This window comes from Cyprinus carpio, chromosome A23, assembly GCF_018340385.1.
Source record: "Cyprinus carpio isolate SPL01 chromosome A23, ASM1834038v1, whole genome shotgun sequence".
Lineage (NCBI taxonomy): Eukaryota > Metazoa > Chordata > Actinopteri > Cypriniformes > Cyprinidae > Cyprinus > Cyprinus carpio.
The window spans coordinates 2,014,379-2,032,152 of NC_056594.1; the positions used below are offsets into that span (position 1 = coordinate 2,014,379).

The following is a 17,774-nucleotide window of genomic DNA, read 5'->3' on the forward strand; positions in this document are numbered from 1 at the left end:
CACAGTCTGCAATATTTCTGACCAATTATTGTCAGTAGCCTAATGTAATTTCACAACTCTCAGAGCAACCAAATTATAGTTTGCAAAGATGAAAAACAGAAAATCAGCATTTCTAAAACCAGATATGTTCAGATATGTTAGTTCAAGCATTTATGAGTGTGTCTATAGATATATTCAGATGTACACCTGCATATATATATATATATATATATATATATATATATATATATATATATATATATATATATATATATACTAAAAAATAGAAGTGAAAGAAGTGAAACTGTAAGTAGAAAAAATTCATATATTATCTTTTTGGATTTATAAAAAATATTCAGTTATCGCTTTATATGTGTTCTAAAATAAATATATTTGCATTCTAAAATATACATTTAGAGTCACAATATTTATACCCAAAATTACTATATATAATATAAACTACAAATTATATTTCTAAATTATACTTCAGTCTTATCTACATCTCCTGGGTCTTTCTGGTAGAACTACTTTTGTGAAAAATAGATATTCAAAGTACCACTATAATATATTTGGATTCATATAGTTAGATTTGTATATAGATGTATTTTAACATTTATAAAGTTATATTCACAATGATATACATATTCAGTTGATTGAAAAGTTTGCTTTTATTTATAGCTATATATTTTAGAAAATATACTTCAAATTAAAAGTGAGCCTTATAACTTTTTGTCGTGATGCCACTGAAGCTTGTTGACTGTTGCCTCGTGCAGGACCGTGTGTTTGTGCGCTTGTGTGTGTCAGAAGAGTGGGCTGGTCTTCAGAGAGAGACACTTCACAGCAGTCTGACTCTCACTTCACTCTCAGTCTCTACAGAGGAGAACAACTCAGGATACCAACTAAGACTAGAAGCCAACTTTAGGACGCGAGAAACTCCGTGAGAGCCACGATCAGAGCCGGATCCGACTGAAGGAATCTAGCCGGAACAACTTTAACACACTTTCTCCAACATTTTCCCTTTCTCACACAACCTGTGTTCTTAGACTGGACGACAACAAACACATCATTTCTGTCAAGGCACTGGAGTGATTTAACCCTAAAGAACAAGGTAAGGAACTTTACATAACATTGAGATGTTTTAGGTATTTGTTTTTAGATGCACGCAAGGGGAGATGCGTTTCAAATCTCTCAGGTTCATTTGCACTATATATGTACTACACATTGCTCAGATGTACCTGCCTTTGCATTTCCGAAATGCTTTCAAGCCTCATGAAAGAGTTGAACCACTTCTGCAGTCACGGGGAAACGGAGCGGGACTCCCCGCGCTCTTTGAACCTTCAGCCAGAACAAGAGCGACGGGCTTTTGCGGTCTGCAAACTCCTGGAAGTGAAAGATTTCAAACGCCTTTCCATCAAGCCCGAGCTCGCAGGCTCTTTTAATGTTCGTGTGGATCTCGGAGGAGGTGGGATGGGAGTTTTTGGACATTGTGTTGGAGACGCGGTTCCCATGCGCTCGCATCCGCCAGACGCAATTCATCACAACTCGTCCTCGCCCTCTCAATTGTGCGTCTGTTATTCAGTCTTTCATAGTGTTAAATGTCTCTGTCTCCGCTGAGGGCAAAGGCACATAGGGAGTTTTCTTTAAATATCTGTTTGCTAGGAACTTCTCCAAACCGTGGCGCATAGACGCACCTGCAAGATATGAAATTGTGGCCCATGTCTACACGGTTGCTTTACAAAATAAACTGTCCTTTTGCTGTTTAGAGAAATTAATGGTTTGACAGGAACAACTTATTGCACAAATCTGCGTTTTTCAGCAATGAGACGATCGGTTTTTCAGAAATACATAGTTTATTATTAAAATTTATGAATGAATAATGGAAAGTGTATTTTGGATTAAAGTGCTCAGTTTAAGTTTTAAGCGGTCTGATTTCTACACTTCCTTCCTATGAATCCAAACAAGCATAGTTTGCATTGTTTCAGGAGTCAGGCTACTGAATGAAGTGCAATAAGAAATGTACTTATTATGAATATTTAGTTGTTAGCACTGACAGCCCGAAAAGTGCAACAAATAAATCAAACACATTCCATTACAAATTCCATTTTAATCAACTTTTAGCGTTGCAGTTCACTTAAATAGTCCTGCAGTGTGTTTAATTTTTTAATTTACAAAATATTCAGTTTGTTATGATGTAAACCCATAAAAAACTGCATGAATAATCATTATTTGAGGATAAAAGTATAGCTCTTTAAAGTATTGCATGTCACTGCTTGAAATTGCATGCAGTGAGAACTCAGTCCCATTTGCATCTTTTCCTTTTTGAATTTGAATAGTAAATTTGTGTGGAATTTTTAATCTCTCCGATGGGATTGCAAGGATTAGTCTCCTATCAGACACGAACAACTACGAAGTGGATTGCTGGCTACCTGATGTGGTTCCTGGTGAGAGTGATACTTTTCTCTGGGCTGGGAGACGTAATGAAAGGCAGACTCAGAATGAGGGAATTTGAATAACTGTATTTAGTGGCGAGGCCAAGCTGCACTGCCTCCCATCCTCTCTCGGAAAGAATGAAACAGGAACAAAAGTCTAAGAACGGGAAGGTCTCTGTTGCATAGCGTATCTAAACCCTTATTTGCATATGAAAACTCTGGCAGCAAAAGAATTCCGCCACTGTTGCAATAGCCATTTGTGTGTCCGACGGAGTGACAGTCCGATGCGGAGATACAGTCGTCCTCACGCTGGTCTTTGTGGCATCTGACGTGACTGTGTGTCATGTCCTGTTGAGGAGAACCAGGGATTTAATCGCAGCTTTTCGAACTTTTAGTGACCCCCTGCTCTTTCATTTCCATATCTGTTTGTTTGCAAAGCTTCAGAGCTCGAATTCAGTTTGAGATGGTTCATTCAGTGCGTCCTGTTCACGAAACACGCATACAACGCCGTTCACATAAGATCATTTTCATTCTCGGTAGGTAGATGATAAATAAACGCCAGTGGCCTCTTTATTTCCCGGCATGCCCGTTTGTGCGCTTCCTTAGATATGCTCATATGAGTGGGTTGGGGAGGACAAATAGTTCCTCGAGTCTGTGAATATCTGTGAGATGTCAGATTCTTCTTACAAAGCCAGAAATGAAGTGAACATCAGTCAGAGGCCTTCCCATTCAATGGTCTGTTTGTGTGGCACTTGGAGAAAGTGGCCCTTACACCCTCAGCACAGCTGCTGAAGAACATTCCTGAATGTGGTACTAATTGGGAGTCCTGAGATAAAGCCCTGTGTGAGGATACCTAGAGGCTCGAATGGGACATCCCAGTCTGGACACTCTAGAGTGAGCAGATGGGGTGTGTAAAAATAATCTTGAAATCGCTTGGAGACGTTACACTTCACAGCTACTCTGTGTGCGGCTATGTAAGCAAATGTGTCTCAAATGCACAAATATCTTCAAAGATTTTATTCAACAAACGCTGTTCTGGGTCCTTGCCAAAGTAAACAAACAGCGGACAGCCAAGTGTCCACAGTGGAGTGCTGGACTTCAGCTCTCAAAACCGGCTTCTAACAATTAGCTGTTGTGCCATTTGGCCGTCCAAGAGCACCAGTGCAGCTCAGGATTGGCATAAAGACACAGCCAAAGTACATGTCAAGGACCTCAGCTTTAAAGTGCTGATCTCATTTCTAAGAAATCATAACATTTGAGGTGAGAAGGATGCATAGTGGCTGTTCGCTTGCACACTCGTTCACTATTCAGTACCAAATACCACATAACGAGGTACAGATGAGACACAGCTGACACTGCCATGTATGCCCAGTGTTGCTCCTGGAGGGCCAGTGTCCTAAAGGGTTTAGTTCTAACCTACCCCAAGACCCTTGCCTGTGGTTGTATCTGAAATTGCTCTCTATACCAGGGCTCTTCAGCTCCAGTCCTGAAGGGCTAGCATCCTGCAGACTTTGGTTCTAACCCTTATTTAACACACCTGTCTCTAATTTGTAAGTAATTCTGAACACTGTGATTAGCTCTTTTAAAAGGTATTTGATTAGGGTTAGCGCTAAACTCAGCAAGACAGTGACCCTAGAGTTGAAGAGCCCTGCCATGTACCCTCATTCACTATTCCCTACAGTATTCCTCTAATACAGTGGTTCCCAACTTTGTTCTTGGAGGCCCCCCAACACTGCACATTTTGCATGTCTTCATAATCAAAAACACCTGATTCAACTCATCAGCTCATTAGTACAGCCTCCAAGACCTGAATGTGCTCCAAGAACGTGGTTGGGAACCACTGCTCTGATATTGTCCACCGAATGAGTGAATGAAATCAAACGAGTGAATTCAGACACTGAGTGCAGACAGCATCTTCTGGTAAGATGTGGTAATTAATTCGTGTCATGCTCACAGTGCATGGGTTTTCTCTAGCTACTCGTCATTAAGTGTACATTAGTTTTACATTTGTTATTTAGGTCCATAATGGAATCAGATGACTGCAGCCAATAATGTCCAGTGTTTCCAGACACCACTACCAATGGCTGTACCATCAAATAGTGCACAACATCAGTGGTTCCCAACCACGTTCCCGGAGCCTCCAACACTGCACATTAATCAAACACACTTGATTCAGGTTATCAGCTTATCAGTAGTGACTCCATGACCTGAAAAGGCTGTGTAAGACAAAGTAGAAATGTTCAGTTTTGGGGGGGCTCCAGGAACATGGTTGGGAACCACTGCACTACATAAGGGTATAACTGGTGCTTTTTGATACAACCTGGGAGTTTCTAGGAATCCTAAAGACCTTTATTTACTGGTTAAGGTGTCTTTTATTAGAACCGGAGCCAAACTCTGTGGGATAGTGGCCATCCTGGAGCAGGATTGGACATGTTGCAAAAGATGAAAAACTTGAGATTTCAGTTGAATGTGTTTTAAGTTTGGTTCATGAATATCATATATGAGTGGTTATACCAAAAAAAATTCTGATCGCATAGCTTGGCTTATTAGTGCAGCAAGACACGGATTGTCAGAATAGATGGACTAACCACCGACTTGTCAAAGTTGCACTGAATAAAACTGCTCTACAAAATCCAACATTGTCCCCATTGTGTTCTACTGTTGAGGTTGGTTTCTTTTCCCTCTTCTCTCTAGCTCTGGCTCTGTATGCATGCATGGCAAGGCCGTGAGGAGCCCAGGGGACGAAGCTCACAGTAAATGTCTGTTCAGAGGTTTCGGGAAGCGCTGACAGAAGCTGAGGGAAACTCACCCATTCTCCAGTTTCAGGGCGTTGTGCTTCTGTTGAAACAGAATCTGAAATGTTTCTCTTATCTCTGTGGAAATGAAGGCTTTTGCAGCTCTGGTGTGATATAGGAGAGTCAGTATGGAAGCAGTGTGTGTGTGTGTGTGTGTGTGTGTGTGTGTGGGTGGGTGTATGGGCAGTCATATATATTTAAAAAGCAAGTGAGACAGAAGTGACACCTCCACCCAGGTTAGTGCGGTAATGATGGCTCTCCGCTGTTTGTGGCCCGGGCCGCTGCGGTTTGATTGATAGGTGGTAGCTGCTCTGGTGCGATGTGTGTTTTCACCCTGTCAGTAGTGCTGCTTTTCATGCACCATACATGTGCTACTCATCTGTGTGTGTGTGTGTGTGTGTGTGTGTGTGTGTGTGTGTGTGTGTGTGTGTCTGGCTGAGCCTGTTAGTCCCTGTCTCACTTTGGTGAATTGCATGTTTACACTTCCTGTGGCAATTAATGAGCCTATTATTTGACTGATTGAATCATAGAATTATCTGCTCCTAATTGTTGATCAATCAGTCAGACCTAAAGCCTCTAGACTCCCAGTGGAGATGAATGGCTATTTTATCTGATTTGGATAAACATATTTCAAAGAGAATGACATTTCTGTCTCTAGAGAGATAATTAGAAGAGTTGTAACCAAAGGAAATTGTGTTATCCAGAGTGGAATGCAGCCAGATGTTTCTGAAACACCTGACACAAGATTCTTGTAGGCCTATTGCATTTGTTTTTGCAGAATTATCTCTAATGGCTCTTTAGATAATAGAACGATAATCAAGGAAGTTAAAACAAGATAAATTACTTAAAGAGTAAACTGTTTAAATAGCACCATAGCATTGTCGTTTTACTTGCACGTGAAGTGATTAGGAGCATTTTGAGGATGATAATTCAAACATTACAGCATGTTGCGTTCAAAGGGTTTAAGCTGTTTAACATTATGAACTTGACTCTACGACCTACCCGCAACACACTCTCTTCCGAAACCATTTCAAGGTCCAATTCATCACACATCTCAGATTTGTACATGGTCCATAAGTGATCCAGGACCCGAATGAACCCATTTCCGTCACAGAAAAAAATAAATGGTAAAAACAAATGAATGCAGAAAAAAAAATATAAAAAGGAGCAAAACAAAGTTGACACGATTGTGGCTGACTCTGCCTTCAAATTATCCTCCCCAAATTACGATCAGACATTCTCCCCAGCTCTAATTAAACATTAGCTTTTATTTCTTCCAGATGGGGCTTTGTTTTGAAGTTTTATTTTAGAAAGAGAACCCTTTCTGCTCTGGGAAACACAACGGCATCCAAACCTGACTGAGTTGCAGAGGAAATCCATGTTCCTGTGTTTCTTTGCTTTCTCCTCTTGGTTACAAATTGGAATTTGAGGCAAATATTCTGCAGCCACATCCAAAGAGATACAGTATTATAATTCCTACCCAAATATCATCTGTTGCATACAAGGTCTTTCCAGTCCCACACAATGACAATCACCTTTAACGCATTCATTTTCCCTGTTCAGTTCAAAGATCTCCTACAAACACAGACTTATTATCTGGATTTCTACAAGAACATGTTATGTTAGATCACTGATCTGGACTAGAAGATATCCTTGTATATTAATAATAAAAGTTTATGACTGTGAATTAAGATGGATTGCTTTCCTACCAGTTGCAAAACATACCAAATTTCACATACTCCTAAGAGCCTCAGAGCACATTTTCAAGCAAACTGTTGGTGTGCACCCGAGTCTGCACCAAAAGTCTCTGAAAAGTGTCCTTAAAGTATCCACCATAAGTATATCTACATCCCCATATACATATTTAACAATACAAGATGAGAGAGCATCTCTTTTCAGTGTGAGAATATCATATTACGCAATCAGAGCACAAGAGAAAGCAGTGTTGTCTTGTTGTGGGAGATAGAGGAGAGGAAATGTAATGCATGATAAAAGTGCTTTGTGTGCAAATGCAGTTAAGTACATTTTGTGACTGACTGAAGTGTAAAGGAGGGGGCAGTGATAATGTGCAACTTTTAAAAGAAAGGCAAGCGGAAGGCACGTAAAAGAAAGAGAAACAATGGATGAAAGCGGAAGAGGAGAAAGAGAGAGTACCATCTGAGCTTGGCAAATAAAGAGTGAGTGAAAGAGGTCAAGAAAGGGGGAATAAAGGCAGCAGTAGGGGAAGGATTCCTGGAGAGGTCATTAAGAGGACAAGCACTCACTTGCTGTTAATGACAGTGGAGTATCGCTTTAATCTGCCATCATTAGCCTGATTATATCAGGGGCTTTGGGCTTTGCCTTCAGTTCCAATCAATGGCACCAAATCAATAGAAAGAGGATATCCCTGCAAAGCCAAATCCAGCCTAGAGTGTGGCCCAACACAGTCAGACTCATCCCAGCACAGCTCAAGCAAGTTCAGCTCTTCCTAAACTGCCCCATCACAGTCTAATACTTTAATCTAATTTTATTCAGCAAGAATGCATTAATTTGAAAAACCAAAAATGGCAGTTAAGATATGTGTAATGTTACAAAAGATTTCTATTTCAAATAAATGCTGTTCTTTTAAAATTTCAGTTTGTCAAAGAAACCTGAAAAAAATAAAATAAAATAAACAATTTGAGGCAGCACAACTGTTTTCAACTGTTGATAATAATCAGAAATGTTTCTTGAGCAGCAAATCATCATATCAGAATGATTTCTGAAGAATCGTGTGACACTGAAGACTGGAGTTATAATGCTGAAAATTCAGCTTTACATGACAGCAATAAATTACATTTTAACAGATATTCATATAGAAAACAGCTATTCTGAATTGTAATAATATCTCCCAGTATTCTTGTTTTTAGTGTATTTTTTTTAAATCAAATTAATGAGCAAAGAAACCTCTTTCAAAAATGTTAAAAAATCTTATTGACTTTAGACTTTTGAACGGTAATTGATGTCTATCGTTTTAAATCTGTTCTAAAGACTTGTTTACCAAATTTTAATCAAGTCTTAATAGCAAAAATCATTCTGTTTGTCATTTACTTGAAAATGTAATGAAAAGTGCCCAGGACAGATGCAGAAGATCGGTGAGAAAGAAAATCTGTGAATAGTTATAAGCAGGTGTTTAACGCCAACCAGACATGGATATTTTTGTACTGTGAGCTCAGACACTCTACACAGGCATTCAAACAGTGCTTAGTGTGTGTGTGTCTTCAGTGAGCAGATGTGTGCATCTGTGAGTGTCTCACAGTGCCTGCATGTTCTCATGAGTCGTTTGAATGTTTGCGTGCAGTATCCACCGCCACATACCCGTCTTTCCCCCAGCTGTGCCGCCCCTTGAGTTAAAAAAGCAGCAGAACTTCAAAGGTGGTCATTGAGGACATTCAGTTGAATTCATCATCCCAAATCTGCTGTAGTTTGGTTTGTTTGTTGTAGTATGATGGTGCAATCCAGTCATTTAGCTAAATGTTAAGATCGATTTGTTGTTCTTTTAGAATAAGGACATCATGTAATGATTTAACTGTCTTCCAGTAGAGTTTTTAAACAGTCATTGGTAGCTACTGATGGTTTAACTGCTCCATCACAGATATAATGTGTATTGATTCTTCAGCTTTAAAGATTTCAAGTAATTCAAATTTGAGTTTAATTAATTTAGATAGTTAATGTGTGTTAGCTTTGAGGTCTTCTATATGATTAGTGCACTTTTAAATGGCAAAATTCACTTTCAGCACATCGATGACTCATCCTGCACTACACAGATTTTCGTCCAATCAAATGCTCTCCTCTGTGCCCCTCCCCCAACACGACTAGCCATGTTTAGTGGCTGTGATGTAACTAAAGGCCCATTCACACCAGGAATTACTATAACAATAACTATAAATGTTCAATAATTATTCAAATTCAGTAAAAATATAGTAAAGTCCATACCAGAACTATATAATAATGACACAGAAGAAGGATAACGTTGGAATCACTTTTAGAGTGATTTTTTTTTTTCTCTAAGCAGATAAACAATAAAAACATTGACAGCCAATCAGAATCCAACCCATAACTGTGCTCATCAAGGCATTTCATCAGGTTTTTGAGAATGAAATTCCATTCTCCTGTTTAATCACTGTCAACCTCTCTCTCTCTCTCTCTCTCTCTTTAGGATGACGTGGATGTGTGGATGTTATGGTTTGGTGTTGCTCATCTTGGGGGTGATGGGACAGAAACTGCCCACACGTGATGAAGGTCTCTTTCAGATGCAGATCAGGGATAAAGCTCAGTTTCAGGACTCTTCTGTCTTGCCCGATGGAGCCGAGATCAACGGATACCTGTTCAGAGATACACCGAAAAGGTGAAATCATACATGACATAAATAGACATACTGTACACACTTTTCTTTACATATTTGTAGTTATTATATAAAGGTAATTAAAATGAATAGAGATTAACAGAATCCCAGTCTTTAACTCTACACCTAAACTAAAACTTTTTTTTTTTTTTGGACAATAGTGGTGGAGAAATCTCTTCTGTGTGTTAAATTGAAGACATACGTTTTTCATGTTTTTAAAATTTCCTTCATATAAACTAATTCGGATGGAAGGGTTATAATCCTGTGCATTTGGATGTGTGTTTGTGTGTGGGAAGAAGAAATATGGAATCTATCATAGCCATAATGCATCAGATGCGGTTGAGACATGCATTATGAATGAGATGCTGGAAACAACTGCATGTTAGTGTGTGTTTGATGAAGCATTGTTTTGAGTAGCAGGTGCACTCAGATGGACGGCTATTATCCGTGTTCAGCATGTCCGTCAAACTGAACCACATGCGAGGTCTTAGCAAAAGGCTGCAGGGTTATTTTAGCTGCGGATCCTTGATGAATTAATCAGAACTTACATACCACAGATGATCGCATGCTGAGGTATTCGCAATTTAAAACACTTTATAGTAACAACAAATCTCCCCGTTTCTCGTTTGATGTCCATGCCAGTGATTCTGTAAATGTCGTGTCCTGCTAATGAACTGCAGTATTCTCAAATAAAGCTGATTACACTGAAGTCTAGCATACATCTGTCATAATTATTTTACAGAATGTGGAGTTGAAAGGTGTTTCTGCTCACAGAAGGTCTGATTAAAAGCTCAGACTATGTTTGGAATAAAACACTATCATGCTACTTATACTAATTTTGCAGTATATATGTACTGTATGTTCGGTAATTTTAATTCAATTAAGTAAAAGTTTCATGCAATATCTAAACACTTTTATCAAAACAGACCACACTGTGCTGTAACCCATAATGCAATGTGCTCAACTTGACCTTCCATTTCCATTTTTATTATTTATTTTATTTTATTATTGAATTTTTTTTTACAGTTTTAGATTTATTTTATTACATTTTTAGAATAGTTTTTATTTTCCTATAAATGTACTGACCCAATCTCACGAAAAAAATAAATAAAATAAATAAATGCTATTTTACAGCATGACGATTTTGTATAAATTTGTATGATGTGATTTTTATGGGGGGAAATTATTATTATTATTATTATTAATTTATTATTATTATTTATTTTTTTTTTTTTTCAAAAAAGAAAGCATGATGGGGATGTACCCCTAAACCTAATGTTTAGCATATAATAAGATCTTATGAAAATGTTATTCAGTACAATATAATATTGAAGATATGAAGGCAAATTAACTACCAATTGGCCAAAATGTAAAATAGTTACAAATTGCCATAAGAGTGTCAAATGTCAGAAGATGCAAATAAAACCAAAATTACTGTAGTACATTTAACAAGAAAATACTATTTCAGTTTTTCCACATGGAAATTTAATGTTGAATTCATTGTGTTACTTGCCATTTCTTTGTAATTAGTTGTGAAATTTGTTAAAATCTATGAAAATTGTTTCAAAGTATATATATATATATATTTGTCAGTGTGGATATCATTCATATGTAATGTGTTAATGTAGTTCATTTTAATTGAATTGTAAATAATCCCAATAATGCTTTCTGTTTCACACACTATTTTTAAAAGAAATAGTAGGCAGTATTCAGTCTATTCTTGCACTTAGCAGGCTAATATTTCAGTTCGCAGATGAAATAGTTAACATCTGAAATAAACTAGCTGTGTTTGGTGTGGCTTTTATAAGACATCTCCCATGTGCAATGCATTGTCAAAAGTATGCTAACTCAGTGGCAACACAGAGCTAAAAACGCAAACAAAGCTAGCAGAAATGTGTTGAGACAGCAAGGCTAATGTAACAGCGCTGTGTTTGGGGAATATGGTCCTAATTCGGTAGCGGTCTCTGAAAGGCCAACTAGTTCTAATTTCAGTATATTGTGTCTTGGGATGGGTTTTAATATATCTCAAGTACTTTTAAAGATGAAACATGACTGCAGTCAGGCGGGCTAAATTAGCAACACCATTATGCATAACCTTGCTAAAATGGCAGTCTTATTTTTAGGGACCTAATGTGGAAATGTGGAAAGTATTATTATACATCTTGTTATGTAACCTTTTATGCAAAAAAAAAAAAAAAAAAAAAAAAAAAAAAAACAAACGCATCTGTTTATCTTAAAAAGACCTAAAAATGGAATTGCCTGCAGATGTCATCAAATCTGATTCAGTTCAAGCAAAGAGCACATCTGCTACACAACATACAATGAGTCAGGTTTAATTTCCTGTATGATTTCAGTGCATGCTAACTTTCCTCATTCTTGCAGGTACTATTTTGTGGTGGAGGAAGACAACACTCCTCTGTTGGTGACGCTGACACCTTGCGATGCTCCTCTCGAGTGGAGATTGACGCTGCAGGAGCTCCCAGAGGACCGCAGCGGAGAAGGATCAGGTATCCAAATTAAATCTCCCGATCGATGTTGCAACTCTGCAGTAATATAAAACTTGTTTTCCATGTAAACGTTCTAAACTATTATTAGAAAAACTGATCTTAGATCTGAGGAACAAGAGATCTTCCATAGCCATTCAATACAGCTTAAGGATTAAAGAAGACATTGGTATCTCCTTCCATGTATCTCCAAAGGATTAAACTTGATTAGGAAGGAAGTCATTCCTAAATTAGGAATCATTTCAAACATAGAGGAAGACATGTAAAATAAACCGAAAGGATTAAAGATGAGGCTAATTAGGTGAGAGAATTATCTATTACAGTAGGTCTAAATAATACTTAGAATTGAATCTATAACAGTATTGATTAAAATACATGAGTTTATCCTCCTGTATGGCTTGTCTGAGGATCACTGTTTGCATTATGAGGTTCCATTTCAGTTAGGATGCTGCCTATGTAGGGAACAGACAACAAGGCCGCTCACTACGTTTTGGAACAGAGTATTAGAGTTTGCAAGTTCTTAAACTGATTAAACCAAAAAAAGTCAAAATGAATATCCTACAGATGCACCCTTGGAAAAAAAATAACTAGATTCACTTGAAAAGCAGCATTGCTGCAGGTAAACATGTGTTTCTGTGAAGTACGGTGGCGCGTGTCCAGTGTGGGTCAGTGTTTTCCACCGTGGTCAGTCATTAGCCCTGTTAGTGCGTCAGTGTGTATTTGTGATGTGTGAATTTGGGCCCAGTGTAACCACGCTTGGTGTGCTGATGGACTGCATCTGAATGTCTGCAGACATAAATCCTGAAAGTTAGAATGAAAAAAGTCAAATGGAGTGAATCTTGAATAGGAATATACAGGGGTGAATCTCATAAAACCTGTCAAGTATCATGTCCAGGTGAACCCAAATTAGAAAACATTGTAGTGAAATATGACCTAGACATGCTTTCGATCACACAGCCGTAGGATTCCTCCCACTGTTCCCATCAACTCTGTGCATGTGTGGAAAAAAAAAAAAAATGTTGTGACCAGCGTTCGTCTTCAAAGCAAAATTCTCACTTGTACTCTTGTTCTCCCTTTAAGCTGTACTCTCTCTTCTTTTGCCATCCCTCCTTGGACTTTTCTCATTTCTTCCTTTTTTCCCATCACCCTCTCTCCACATCTCTCTTTTTCCATCTGGACAGTTTCCTAAAAAAAGAAACCAATAAAGTTCTACAAAACACCCTTGTATTTCACTCCACACACATGCAGCAGCATAGCGGTTTCAGTTAAAGTGCGTCTGTTCGCGTGTCTTTGAAGCCTTATGTGTAGGACCGAAATGGGGCAGAAGCTGCTGTGTCAGAAGTGTGTGCAGAACATGTCCATGTGAGAGCTTACATGAAGACACAAGTGTTTCCCTGTGAGATGACAAGCTTCTCTGATCATCTCTGTCTTCTTGTGCCGTAATGACTCCCAGGCCCTGGGTTACCTCCTTCCTCTCAGTCTATGACCCAATATGGTCTTCCTGGTCGATGAAATGCAGAGACCCCCATCATTCACTGCTGTGCAGTTGCTTTTTATGCAAAGGATTTAGAATTGTATTTTTTTTTTTTTTTTTTTTTAAACAAAACACACCGTGCCATGATCATCCAGCTACGGCGTGACTTGGCTGTGACTGGGAGATCCTGAAAGACAAATCAGTCACAGTTGATGATATCTGCCTTCAGACTTCCTTCAGATTTCCCTGCTCACATACACATTCAGTCAATCACAAACACATATACACACACTCTAGTGGGACTGGACCATAGGAAAGAACATTTCAAATGAGATCTCTTCAATATTTCACTTGTTTCAATTTTGCTTGACTCCCTTATTTAAGACACCTGATCATCAGCTCCATGAACTGAACTGAGTGTGTCAGATAAGGGAGACATACAAAATGTGCAGAGTAGGGGGTCCACAGGACCAGGATTAAGAACCACTGCTCTAGAGATTCAGAAAAGAGCTCAACAATGCCTCAAATTTTGCTACAGTATTCACCTGTTTTAGGGCTCTATGCATTTATATGTATGCACACCTTGCATTCAATGGGAATCAAACCCATGACCTTGGTGTTGCCAAGCTACATAAATACTTAGTGTGTGTCAACAGTTGTCTCATTTGGGTCTATTTTATTTCCCCTAAAAAATGGAGACAAATCTGAGATGAAGTTGACATTTCAAACATAAGTCAGATCTCCATTTAGTCTCTTGATCTACTTCTGTGCAACACACTTTTTCTCTGGTTAATTGCAGGACTACATTATAAATTAAATGCAAATAAGGACATGGAAGCATTTTTAATTTTTTGCTATCTTTTTTAATTTTTTTTTTAGGTACAGCAGTCACGGTAAATAAAAACTCACACGCAAGCCTTTTCCCATGTTTGTGGAGTATATCCACTGGGAGCCGGTCTGTGAGTGCAACGCGTGTTCATTTAATTCTCTGGTTGACAAACATAATATTATGTTTTCTTGGCCAGCTGAACGGAGAGGGCTTGGAAAGGAACTCAAGGAACAGTGAAGCCACAAGGCGTCTCTGTGTAGCTTAGAGTTCCCTGGGAAGGTATAGTGAAAGTCACCCTCTGATGTGCAGGGTTATTTGGATACAAAACACAGCCTCCAGCAGACAAGTGGCTAACGTCCACCGGAGCAGGTAGCACCCAATGACCTCACAAGGATCAACACATAAAATGATGCTCTTTCCGTTAAAATGGCAATTGCTGCTTCTTTTTTTACAGTGGTGTTAATTGGGTTATGGGGAGGAAGCAGAAAGTAAACAACTAGATGAGTTTTTTTGTAGTGGTAAGGGAAATGCGTCATTATGTGGCAGTTAATGTTAAATGTCTCAGTCATTGATGTTCAGAGAGAGCTTAAGTGTCTACATCCATTTGTTCAACAGTTTATGTGGCTTGTGTTTGTGTGCGGTTTAAACAAGTCATCATTCAAAATGTGCATCTCCAAATAGCACCAAGCAGTTTCCCCCCACAGAATGAGCCTTGTTTTTAATGTTGGTGGTTTGTTCTGTGGGGACACTCATTTCCCCATCATCTTTTGATTTTTTTTTTGTTTTTTTTTTGGTTGTTGTTTCCCAAGGTCTAATTTTGTGAATCTCTCTGTGTCTTTTGTGTCCCAGGTGAGCCAGAACCTCTAGAACAGCAGAAACAGCAGGTCACGGCCAATGAGGGGACCGAACTCTTTACTTACAAAGGAAATGACGTTGAGTCGTTCATCTCCACTAGCTCCCCTTCGGGCTTGTACCAGCTGGAAATCATCTCCACCGAAAAGGACAGCAACTTCAAGATTTACTCTACCACAACTCCCGAGTCCGACCAGCCATACCCGGAGCTGCCTTACGACCCCAGGGTTGATGTTACCGCATTGGGTCGTACTACTGTCACGCTGGCCTGGAAGCCCACTCCTACTGGCTCCATCATGGGCCAGCCGATCCATTACTGTGTGGTTATTAACAAGGAGCACAACTTCAAGAGCTTATGTGCAGCAGAGGCCAAGATGAACTTAGATGATGCCTTCATGATTGCTCCAAAACCCGGTCGGGATTTCAGTCCCTTTGACTTTGCTCATTTTGGTTTTGTCCCATCTGAGAATGATTTCAAGGATCGTTCCCTCACCACCAACAGAGCTCTGAGCAACAAGATGAGTCGCACATATATCCCCAAGCCCAAAGTGGCAGACATACAGAACATCTGCATTGGCAACAAGAATATTTTTACCGTGACGGACCTAAAGCCAGACACGCAATATTACTTTGATGTGTTCACCGTCAACACAGGCACCAACATGAGTACTGCATACGTGGGCACTTTTGCCCGCACCAAGGAAGAGGCCAAGCAGAAGACTGTGGAGCTCAAGGATGGGAAAGTAACCGATGTCTTCATTAAGAGGAAAGGCAGCAAATTCCTTCGCTTTGCCCCCGTCTCCTCTCACCAGCGCGTCACTCTGTTTGTGCATGCCTGTCTGGACGCAGTGCAAGTTCAGGTGCGGCGTGATGGGAAGCTTGTTCTCTCTCAGAATGTGGAGGGTGTCCGTCAGTTCCAGCTCCGAGGAAAGCCCAAAGCCAAGTACCTGATTCGTCTGAGAGGGTCCCGCAAGGGTGCCTCCACCTTGAAAGTACTGGCCAGCACACGTGCCGGAGGCAAGCAACCTTTCCCTGCCCTACCTGAGGATACCCGCATCAAGGCTTTTGATAAGTTGCGTACCTGTTTTTCCGTCACCGTGGCTTGGCTTGGCACACAGGAGCGCAACAAATACTGTGTTTACAGACGTGAAGTTTCTGAAAGCTACGGCGAAGAGCATCGGCGCCGAGAGCAGAACCAGTGCGCTGGACCAGAGAGCCGTCGCAAGTCTGAGAAAGTGCTTTGCAAGTACTTCAACAGCGCCAACCTGCAGAAGGCAGTCACTACGGAGACCATAATGGGCCTCGAGGCGGGAAAGAGTTACCTCCTGGATGTTTATGTGGTGGGACACAGTGGCCACTCAGTCAAATACCAGAGCAAACTGGTGAAAACAAGGAAGTACTGTTAAAAAACAAAGACTCCGAAGCACAGACTCTGCACAGAAGTAAATATATTATATATATAATGAGAAAAAAAGAAGTTTATTTAACTCAAAGTGATATTCTACTAAGGAGAGTTTTGCAGACTGACTACTTGCGCACAATGCTAATGCTAACGCTGCATGTGTCGCGGTTACTGAACTGCCTGTAGAGTGAGATATCAACCTTTGTATTTATGTTTACATTACCGAGTCAAGTCGAGTCTGGCACTCTCAGGCGACCTAAGGCACCTGAAGGTTTGTTCTCAGGGGGTGCCATCGCTGTTGCTACGCAAAGAGTCCCTTTACTGCATCCTCAATGCCATGGAAATGGGAGTTTGGAGGAGTTGCGGTTCTCTTTTAGCCACTGCATGCACCATTTGTCTGCCTTATGTCTATGTTTTATTTGTGCGTTTGTTTTGGTTTTACACCAGTCATCGCAGAGGTAGCTCCATGACTCCTTCTCTCAGCTCTCCTGCCCTGTATTAAAAACATGGTTTAGAAGACTTTTTTAAATTATTTCATACTTCTTAATGTTTTATTTTTTTAACTGCTTTTTTTTTTAATTGACAACAGTTATTAGTGTTAAATTGTGTTTTAAATCTATATGAAAGTAAACATTGTTGTCAGTTTGTGTGTGTATAATCTCAGTTTGTGAATCTGGTATGTGTAAATGTGTCTCATCTCTGTGTCACATGTACAGATTTTCTCAGCCAATATTCATGTACATAAAACACTAAATATAGACATATGTAATCCCAGCGGTTCTGTGTTTCTCTGCCAGGATGATATATAGTAATATATAGATATGAAGTAAATCATCTTTCACATGATTCATAGTAATGCATGTCAAGAATACGCAAATGACTTATTACATTTGCCAAAATTTGCAGTTTACAAGAGAGCACACGGCATGGAATATCCCACAATGCAATGCACAATGTTAGCCGCAAGGGCTTTCTTGTTTATTTGAGAAGACTGCTAGGATTTAAGACATTTTCATTTGATAAACAAAAAATGCAAAATAAATTTATATTACTAAGATGATAACTCAGTGTCACTTACTGTATTAAACATGCACAACGTTTTGTGACAAAAGTGTAGCATACTACTGCTATTTCTTATTGCTGCATG

General features: G+C 39.4%; 1 protein-coding gene across 1 annotated transcript; it reads left to right on the top strand.

The window, feature by feature from the left end:
- The first annotated feature begins 821 nt into the window (after positions 1-821).
- Positions 822-17,401, top strand: LOC109065385 (protein NDNF-like). The gene is made up of 4 exons (XM_042712586.1): positions 822-1,087; positions 9,381-9,569; positions 11,949-12,073; positions 15,223-17,401. Exons 2-4 carry the CDS (start codon positions 9,382-9,384, stop codon positions 16,629-16,631), a joined length of 1,722 nt encoding a protein of 573 aa, XP_042568520.1. The 5' UTR covers positions 822-1,087; position 9,381; the 3' UTR covers positions 16,632-17,401.
- Positions 17,402-17,774: the final 373 nt, after the last annotated feature.